The 10,271-nt window shown below is 41.4% G+C and overlaps 1 protein-coding gene across 2 annotated transcripts; it reads right to left on the bottom strand.

The window, feature by feature from the left end:
- Window positions 1–1,056: 1,056 nt before the first annotated feature.
- ZBED5 (zinc finger BED-type containing 5) lies at window positions 1,057–6,391 on the bottom strand. 2 transcript variants are annotated; one of them, XM_004279185.3, is made up of 3 exons: window positions 6,170–6,391; window positions 4,435–4,550; window positions 1,057–3,388 (listed from the first exon to the last, which is right to left on the bottom strand). In XM_004279185.3, exon 3 carries the CDS (start codon window positions 3,213–3,215, stop codon window positions 1,131–1,133), a length of 2,085 nt encoding a protein of 694 aa, XP_004279233.1. In that variant the 5' UTR covers window positions 3,216–3,388; window positions 4,435–4,550; window positions 6,170–6,391; the 3' UTR covers window positions 1,057–1,130. The 2 variants fall into 2 exon arrangements, with proteins under 2 accessions (XP_004279233.1, XP_004279232.1); XM_004279184.3 differs by having other exon boundaries at window positions 1,057–3,356.
- Between the last annotated feature and the right edge of the window lie 3,880 nt (window positions 6,392–10,271).

Here is a 10,271-nt window from a genome sequence, read left to right as displayed (position 1 = left end):
CCCACGCGCCGCGATGAAGAGTGGCCCCCGCTTGCCACAACTAGAGAAAGCCCTCACACAGAAACGAAGACCCAACCCAGCAAAAATTAATTAATTAATAAACTCCTACCCTCAACATCTTAAAAAAAAAAAAGGAAATCTTTCATAGTATTCTAAGAATACACTGATAGCGGTTTCAAGTCCAATCATCTTCAAGTACAGTAAAGCCTCGTTAATTTAGACTATAGTATATTGAATCGGCAATAATCTATACACAAATTGAGAAACAAAGAAAATCTGAAAATATTCTTCACACTCCCTCCACCTCCCCACCAGTTCAGCTCGAATCAAAGCTCTGACATTCCCCAGTAACTTCTCCTTAATGGCCACACTAAATTCTAGGTAATGGAATGACTGAGCCCAAACCACAAAGAGTAGCATTCTATACACGATAGCATACAAATATAAGCTACCATGCCCTCTTCCATTTTTCGTTGGTTCACCTTCACCAACATTTTTTCCTTTATTTAGCATCTACTTTAGTAAGGTCTTCTGCCAGATAATGGAGACATAGAGCTGGATAAGATCATATAACAGCTCAGTCCAATAACACTGGAAATTATGAGACCACCAAGCAGTTCACAGCTGAGACATACACAAAAAATAGGGCCAAATAGAAAGATTTAGAGAATGAAAGTACTGAAGATAAATTAAGTCAAAGGGTTGAAAAGCAAATAGGAGTCTGTCAGGAAGCAAGGAGAAGGAATGGTTTTTTGAGACCTGAAAGCATAATACAGTGATATGTTTAGGCAAGAAGGTCCCTGTGATTGGAGGGTTACAGGGTGGCATGCTTAGAAACATTGGTAGCGATTAGCTCCTAAAAAGATACATCATGCTAGGAAACTGGGACCTTTCCTTGTGAATCAATATTTCCCACAGTCATGACCATGGAACCCTTTGAAATTACGTGAAGAAGAAATACCAACAGTAGTACAGGTTTAAATTTTTGATTCTTTACCTTTCTTAAAATCTAAGAGGTATAAAAAATTTGAATCATTTTTTTAAAACCCCAAGATATCATCAGTGAAGTAAATCATCTTTTATTTTCATCTTATATTTGGTTATCAAGAGGCATGCAAAACCCTCCAATTTTAATGAGAACAGTGTTTTTGTGTCTTTTTGTCACATATCCGCTTAATATTAGGTGTAATGTTGCTAAGTCGGATCCGCATGTGAGGTGCAGCATCGAGTCTTTTCCTGTATTTCGTTTTTGTTGCAGCATAATATGAAAATCCTGTCTCACACAGGTGCATTGTAGCAAAAGGAAGAAGTACACGAACTGCACGCCTTGCAACACTTGGGTACTCTTGAATTAGGCTACTCCAAAAATCATTTAGTGAAAGTTCACTGAAATTTTGTTTCACTTGAGAATCAGATGTTAAATCAATCAGGCTCTCGTAGTCCCGTGCTACTAATGAGGCTGGTTTAACAGTTACTGTAAATGGATTTCTAACCCAAGCATTATTGTCATTTGTTACAGGAAAATATTTTAACAGAGTAGAGCGCAAACCCCTTAGGTGGTGCACTATGGCACTGCAAATATCTTTATCAACTGTAGAATTAATTTCAGTCAAAAAGTCACTGAGTGTAGGAAAACAATCAAAGTTTTCTTCTTCAACAGATGAGGCCCAAAATTCCAATTTTCTTAACAATGATGACATTTTATCAAATACTGTGAACACTGTCACATTTTTTCCTTGCATTGACAGATTAACCTCATTTAATTTAGTAAAAATATCTGCAAGATATGCAAGTCTTAGCAGCCAAGATGAATTTGTTAAACAATCAGACAGTCGAAAAGCAGAATCCATGAAAACCAATAGTTCACGACGAAGCTCAAAAAGTCTTACAAGAACTTTACCTCGGGAAAGCCACCTCACCTCTGTATTTAGAAGAAGGGCTGTGTGCTGGGCACCCATTTCTTCACACAAAATTTTTAGTAGTCTGGATTGATGTGGTCGAGCTTTAATATAATTGATGATTTGTACGGCCTGATCTAGCACATTTTTCAGAGATGCAGGCATTGTTTTAACTGCTAGTGCATGTCTATATAACAGGCAGTGACTACTGGAGCTTTCGGGAGCCACATATTTTATCAAGGTGACAGCCTCAGCAATTTTCCCGTCCATTGCCCTGGAAGCATCACTACAAACATCAACACATTTTTCCCATTCAATTTCATGTTTCTGCATAAAACTGTTAATGCAGTTGAAAATTTCTTCACCAGTGGCATTACTCTGCAAAGACTCACATAAGAGTAGGTCTTCCTCAATAGACTTATTAAACCTGTAACGAACAAACACAAGCAGCACAGCAAGTCCTGAAACATCAGCTGATTCATCTAGTTGCAGTGAAAACCCATCACAAATTTTCAGTCTACAAACAAGCTCTTCTTCAATGTCAGCAGCTAGATCCTTAATTCGACGTGCAACAGTACTGTTTGATAGTTGTACTGCATCTATTTTTTTACTATACTGTTCGTCAAACATCCGCATCACCACATCTTTTGCACAAGGCTTGATAAGCAATTCTCCAATAGTATGAGCCTCTCCACTCAGGGCTATATGGTAACTTACATTGTATGATGCTTCTGTAGCACTTTCATTATCTGTATTGACAATTTTAGGTGCTGGGGGTTTATTATTTTCAGGTGAATCAAGATGTTGCTTGAAAAAGCTTATGTCTTTGTCTTTGTATGCAGCATGTTTAGTTTCCAAATGTCTTCGAAGCTTACTAGGGGCCAAAGAGCTATTTGATAAAATTTTCTTACATAATACACACTGGGCATGAGGTGCATCTCTATTTCCAAAGTAAGTAAATCCAAAAGACAAATAACTTTCATCATATTTTCTTCTTTTTGGTTTCTTACTAAATGTTGTTATTTTGTTGGAATTGGACATAAATTTGACCCTGGAAAGCTCACCTTCTGAATTTTTAGAAACTGCAGGCTGCAACTGCTCATCTTCACTCTGTAATATTCCAACCTTTTGATCATTTGATTCAGACACAATTTGATAACAAAAAGATTCTACTTCTTGTTTAAGACTTCCTTGTTTCAGCAACAGATCCATAGGCAATGAATTTGTGGTACAAAACATGGTTAATTTAGAATAAACATTGAGTATCACAAATGTGTTGAAATTATAAGACAGGATACACAGAAGATGAGCAACCATCAAAGAGATGATATATAGCAACACATCAGTTAATTTGTAAGTGCTGCCTATGCATCAACGCGCAGATGGAACATCACACGTTCGTGTATCAGGTGATCTCTCATTCGACTTCCTGGTGCTCTCAGGTATGGCACACCTTTTCTTAAAGGTAGATTATCACATAAAAATAAAAGCTATAGAAATGAGTTTAGTAGTCTTAAACTTACATTTAAAAATAAATTCTAAAAGAAGAAACTATTGTTAGCATTGATCTTTTTCTCACAACGCTTATTAACTTAAGATAACATTAATCTTCTATAAAACACAGTATGGGAACCATTGGACTAAGAAATAATGAGTTGATAAATGCATTTTTAAGGAAGGGACCTTGAGGTCCCATGGCAGGGTTGGCAAACTTCTCCTGTAAAGTGCCATACGGTAAATGTTTTTTACCTGATGGGCCGTATGGTCTCTGCTGCCAACTACTCAGCTTTGTAGTTGTAGCATGGCAGCAGCCATAGACAAAACGTTAAAGAATGGGCAAGTTGTGTTCCAATAAATCTCTATTTATAAAAACAGACAGCGTGGGGCCATAATTTATCATCCCCTTTCATGATATACAGTATCTTGGAATCTCTTCTAGCTTTCTGATGCCTACTGCCATTAGATACATTCACTGTTGACACCGTCATACATCTTAAGGCTCCTTTCAGGGCTAGTAATTATTCTGATAAGCTATGTCAAAAACACAAACAGTTCAAAGTTTTGCAAGACACAGAATTCTGGTGTATCTAAACACTGTGTGTTAACATTGAAAAATAAACTGTAAACCAAAAGTTAGCTACTATTTCTCTGGACTTAAATTACATAAATATTTATATTATCCAAAATAAGATTCATTCAAAATAATGCATATATTTTACTGATTACTCTCCATCCCATTACTCTAGGTGAAGGCTTAACGAAGACCTAAAGAAAACTCTCATTTAAATAGGTTTATTCCTCATATAATAGTTTTTTAAAAGCATAATTAAATGGAAGGGTAATGCAAATTTTAGGACCTCTGATGAATACCAGCCTTATAAGTTAAGGCATTCAAATTTAGTGTCTACCTAAATATAGCTAGTTTGATTTAAAGTTTGAGTTAAACTTTATGATTTGGCTCAGAGTAAGCTTTGGATTCTCGTATCAGATCCTGAATTAAAATGGTTTTCTCAGTAACAGCTAGAGGGTAAGATACCTGAAATGAGGAGCACTCCCTTCTGCAATCACTCTCTCCACCTTGGCAACTTGAAACGCAGACGCTTCAAAAGAAATGAAATTAAGGGATAGGGTGGAAGGGGAGTAACCAAAAGCCTAGAATGAGAAAAAATAAAATTAGACACTACAAAAGGAGAACAAACTATACACCTCTAAGATGACCATTCTTTACAATTTATTTTAGAGCCAGGCAGTGCAAATGATTCTTCACTGCAATGCAGATCTTAGACTGAAACAGAAGATGCCTAACATAGTAAAAATGTTAATATTTTCGTCCTGTTTAATACCCTGGTAATTTCATTATTTTGTAACGCTCCCCCATCCACTGACTTCAAAGAAAAACATTAAAAACTCTCAGAAGCGAAACCTAACTTTTAAAAGTACAGCCGCACCTTAGTGTCTCTAAAACTAAGCACTGAAAGTAATCTAAAATGGAATTATACATGGAAGGGTTACATGAACTATGCCTTTTTGTTACAACCACTCTTGTCTCAATAACCAAGCTCCTTAACTTACTGATGTTTACTGAGTGATCACTGTTTACTATGTGCCAGTAACTGCTAAATCCTTCCTAGATTAGGTCACTTAATCCTCAAAACAAACGTGAGAGTCTGGGACTATTATTAATAACCCCCCTTTAGGGATGAACAAATAGATACAGAGAGGCTAAGTCACCTGCTAAGTTAACACATCTGTGAAGAACTCAGAACGGAACCCAGAAAGTTCGACTGCAGAGCCCACGTGCCTAGTCACTGCTTGTGTGTCCCTGAATACTCTTAATCTCTCAAGCACTAAAAAATCCGTTACCAGGAGTTGGATGGTGCAGAGAGAAATGAATTACAATGGGTTACAACTGCCAGAAAGTCGAGGGTCTCAAACTGGCAGCAGGAGAAAGCCCTACATCTTCATTCCTGGGAGCGAAAGAGTAGACCGTCCTTTCACAGTCCTGAATGCGCTTTAGCTGCCGAGAACTTCATGGAAACGCTGGGTGACCTCAAAATTTAGGATTCCTCTCCCCTGCTACCAGAGACGGACACGACGGAGTGAAAACGCTTTGTTCGGAGGGCCTCAGTTCCACCTTTTTAGAGGTGCTTCCCCGAATCTCTCGAGGACAAAGAGACTGGACTCCCTAAAGCTTCTATTCGACTCCCTGAAAAGGGGCGGGGGGAAACCTCATCTTTTGTCTCTTCGGCTAAGGTGACAGGTAGCACCCTCCATTCAACCCCCACCCTAAGGCGGTTCCTGCTCTGAACAATACCCGTGGGGCAGGAGGGCTGGGTAGGAGTGCAGTCCATTCATAAGCCGAGGCAGGAGGTGGGCACAGACACTCCGTCCAGCACCTAAGTGCTTTTTTCAACGGTCACCTCGATGGGCGGCCCGGCCACCTATCCCTTGTCTGCTCCTTGTCACAGGAGCGCGCTGCCCACCACAGCTGGGGGGCTGGCTTCCTGTGGGCGTCCACCCTCGCCTACGGAACTGCTCTCGCGTCCCCGGGCGGTCGCCTCAGCTAACAACCACAGGAAAACGTCTCAGCACCCGCCGCTATCTTTCTCCTTCATCTCCATCAGTGATGGAGAGAAGGGTCTCGGCTGCGGCTGGGCTGCGGAGCAGCGCCGCGGTCCCCAGCTGAGCCTGCGGCCGCCATTTTACGAAGCTCACGGCAGCGGCCATTTCAGAGCGCACCACTCAGCCGCCGCGGCGGCTCTGGTCCTCACCTTCACCGAGGCCTGAACGGGGTCAAGAGCCAGTCGTCGCGGACTGGAGGGGAGAGGGGGGAAGGGAGGAAGGGGAGAAATGAAAAACAAAACAGAGGGAAGAAGGATTCGGGGGGCCGGGCGATGCTCTCAGCTCAGGGATATCGCCTATGCCACCTCCATAGAGATCCAATTCGCGGCGGGCGCGGTAGCTCCTCTGAAGATAAATTTAGCACTCCGGGGCACCCGAACTTACTGTCTCCTTGAGCGACTCCGCCGCCGCCCAATCAGCGCCGGAGTTGCTCCCCGACACCAATCCGCGCTGAGCAGTGGGGTGGGACCAAAGCAAAGGACCAAGCTCGGTTGAGGCGTTGCCCAGCTGCCGTTGCCCCTGGCAGTCTGGAATCGTGAGCTCGAGGAGGCTGAGTTGAATGGCAGACGTGAAGCGATTGTTTTCAAATTTCCCTGGGCCAGAGCAGCCCAGGCATTTGTTTACAGTGTAGAGTCCTGGGTCCTGTGAGATAGCATTTGTGATCCTGTAGGGCTGGACTGGCTTTGAGAAATCTGCGTATCCACAAGCACTGGGGCTCTGCCCCGGCGGCAGATTTGAGTGGATTCGCGGAGTCTCGGCTGCTGGTGCTTTCACGCCCTCTTTGTTCCCCGAGCCGCACCCCAGGCCCAGATTGCGCAACCGCCTCCTCTTTTCCTTGTTTTCTCATTGGAATCGGGGCAGAAAACTCCCTCTCCCTTCCCCGCCCCTCCCCGACGCTGGCGTGTCGGGGGCCCCTAGTGCGCAGAGCTGGGAGCTGAGCCTGATCTTGCCGGGGCGCTGCTCTCGGGTGACCCCACATGGGGTCGGGGAGCCGCGTGTTACAGCAGCGTCTCCGCAGCGTCAACGGGAAAGAGGCCACTTCCTGTGCCTTTGCACCCCTCACTGGTGGCTCCCTCCTCGGAGGAACGTCCAGCGCTCTGGAACACTCAGTTTGCTAGCTGTAGCATCGGGTGTTTTAAGCCCATTTCTTCTACGCCCATCCCCTCTTTTTAAAAACAACACAGCAAAAGGCTTCGGGCTGTGTATTCGGGCTGTGTGAGATCCGTCGTGGCGACCTGCAGTCTGTTTTTCCAAACTGGCATCTTAAAATATGTACGCTTCTTGGAGGGAATTTGTTAAAATACGCGTAGCTTTAAACAGTGGGTCCTATTGTTTGCAATATTTTAGATTTTCGAGGCCCCGTAGAAATAGCCAAATGAAAGTTGGATCTTGTTTTTAGGCGCTGCACCAATGACAGAAAATTCCCAACTTGTGGTCAAAAGCAAGGGCAGCTTTTGTTTTTCTTAAATATGCTCTTCTTTGATATGCGAATAAATTTCTTAGGCGTTGAAAGAAGTCTAACCTTTTATTTAACAGAATTTTCAGGAGGACTGAAAAGGATGATTTCCTAGGACTGATCATAGATGTTAACATTTGGTCCTAAATGCTTTAAAGTCATTTCAGCATCTTCAGAACTTTGCCCTATGGTAGGCTATCCATATGTTTTTATTATCATTTTAAAATGATCCCTCTTAAATCGGCCTCATTTGAGGGGGAAATCATTTTGGGGAAGGGGCGCAATTTTACTTGAAGAGCGAAGAATTTCATTTTGTAATTGCAGGAGTTGTCTAGCTTCTTAATAATATTGGAATAATATCCCACATTTTCATATGTTTTATATTTCAGAAAAGCCTTTTACATATATGCTCCCGGTCTAATCTTCACGTATCTGGTTTACATCTTCATGAATTGGGAAAATCCAAAACATTCAGCTGATAACAAATTCAACTGAAGTCAAGTCTAGGATTTAATCTAGGTCCCAAAATCCGAAGTCTGATAATTAAGGGACTTGAAACATAAGAACTTTTTCTGTAATTGATTAGTCGATACGTTATTATAGGATGTTGGTTGCTGAGACAGATAAGAAAACGTATAGACAATGTAGAACTCAGACCAATAATGATAATGGCTAGCATTTATTGAATATGCAGTATTGGCAGAGGCTGTTCTATCTACACACTTTTTAAAGTACTAGCTCATTTACTCTTTACAACACTGTCAGATGACTATGCCTATTTTACAGATAAGGAAATTGAGCACAGAGTGGTAAATAAATTGCCCAAGTTCCCACAGCGAATTGTTGGCAGAGCCAAGATTAAGTGCAGTGAGGTTGTGGGAACTACAGGCCATGTGTGTCTGGGCGGGGTGTGCTTGTGCATATTTATATAAGGCAGAAAACGATTTCAAGTAAGATTACAGTAATATATTGGGTAAGCAGGTAGAGCTTCACCATGAAAATGGAACTCGGTTAGTTACTTGGGGCTCAAGTAACTAACCGAGTTACTTCCCGTAAAATCATCACGGGAAGTAGTAACAGGAATTTTGACTGATATCCCAAATTTGCAGCCTTAGTTGCTGTGAGAGGTCTGAGATGGCAATTCTGTTCATGTTGGTTGCATGAGTTAATTTGCACTGCAGTTAGGTTTGCCAGAAGCAGATGATGAGACAGGGAGCTCTGGAGTCAGTATCGTAGGTTGGAGTGTCCCACTCCACCCTTTATACTCCCCTCTCCCTCAGATAGTATATGGCGGCCGTGGGAAGGTCAGGACTGCAGCTGAGGCAGACCCTGAATGCGCTGACAGCTGTAGGCCATCTGCTGATCACACTACTGGCCCCTGAGCAGGGCAGCAAGTCCTTTCTTGAAGAAGGATCTGAGTGGCACATCTCCATGCCTGCCACAATGTGTCACCTTTAATATAAAAAAGGTGGTAAATTAGTACACTTTTCATTATATCTGTAAAAGTTAATAATTTCTGTGGTGTTGTGTGCTTTGTGAACTTTTAAGATCTATGGGGGAGGGTGGGAGTTTAGCGGGTGGGGGGAGGAGGAATTGGATGAGGGCAATCAGAAGGTACAAACTTGCAGTTATAAGATAAATAGTACTAAGGATGCAATGTACAACATGATTGATATAATTGACACTGATGTGTGTTATATATGAAAGTTGTTAAGAGAGTAAACCCTAAGAGTTCTCATCACAATATACTCTTTTTACTATTTCTTTATTTTGTACCTATATGAGATGATGAATGTTCACTAAACTTGTGATAATCACTTCACGATGTATGTAAATCAAATCATAATGTTGTACACTTTAAACTTATACAGTGCAGTATGTCAATTATATCTCAATAAAACTGGGAGAAAAAAATATGAAACATTTAAGAGAATTTTGTGACCACAGGTATAAGAGTGATTTATCGCTATTAGATTTATAAGAGTTATGTAAGTGCTTATAAAATTTCACTGCCAAGATGTTAGATATATTACATTTGTAATTGTAGTTTAAGATATCTAAGAAAATTTAATTAATGGAGTATGCAAGTGACGTTAAATATTCAAGAAGTATATAGTCTGTTATGCTATGAATTAATTAAATCACAGAGAATAAGTGAAAGTGATTGTCCATATTTTTATGCAAAGATTATGAGATTTATAAATAGACTAACAAGATTTATAAATTGAGCTTTTTAGAGGCTTAAGAAATACAAGTTTACAATTTTAATGTCTTTGCCTATTAATAAACAAATTAGTCATGTCTATTATCAGTTTTTATTGTAGCTAGTATTCACTCCCAGGACTTTCACTATTCCCTCTATGTTCAATGATTCTTAAAAACATAACATGAGCCCTGACTTCCCACTTGAACTTCAGTTCTAGATTTTCAAGTCTGTAGACTTTCCATTTGAATATATACCAAGAGCTCAAATGCAGCATGTTCAGAACTGTACTAAATCTCTCCTAACACTTTTACTTTCTCAACGACTTCATTTTGGTTAAAGATTTTATCATTATTTATTTATTTATTTATTTATTTATTTAGTGGTACGCGGGCCTCTCACCGCTGTGGCCTCTCCCTTCGCAGAGCACAGGCTCCGGACGCGCAGGCCCAGCGGCCATGGCTCACGGGCCCAGCTGCTCCGCGGCATGTGGGATCCTCCCAGACCAGGGCACGAACCCGCGTCCCCCGCATCGGCAGGCGGACTCCCAACCACTGCGCCACCAGGGAAGCCCTTATCATTATTTTAATAT

This window comes from Orcinus orca, chromosome 8, assembly GCF_937001465.1.
Source record: "Orcinus orca chromosome 8, mOrcOrc1.1, whole genome shotgun sequence".
Taxonomy (NCBI): Eukaryota; Metazoa; Chordata; class Mammalia; order Artiodactyla; family Delphinidae; genus Orcinus; species Orcinus orca.
The sequence above is the reverse complement of the archived record's forward strand: the minus strand, read 5'-3'. Positions and strand labels throughout refer to the sequence as shown.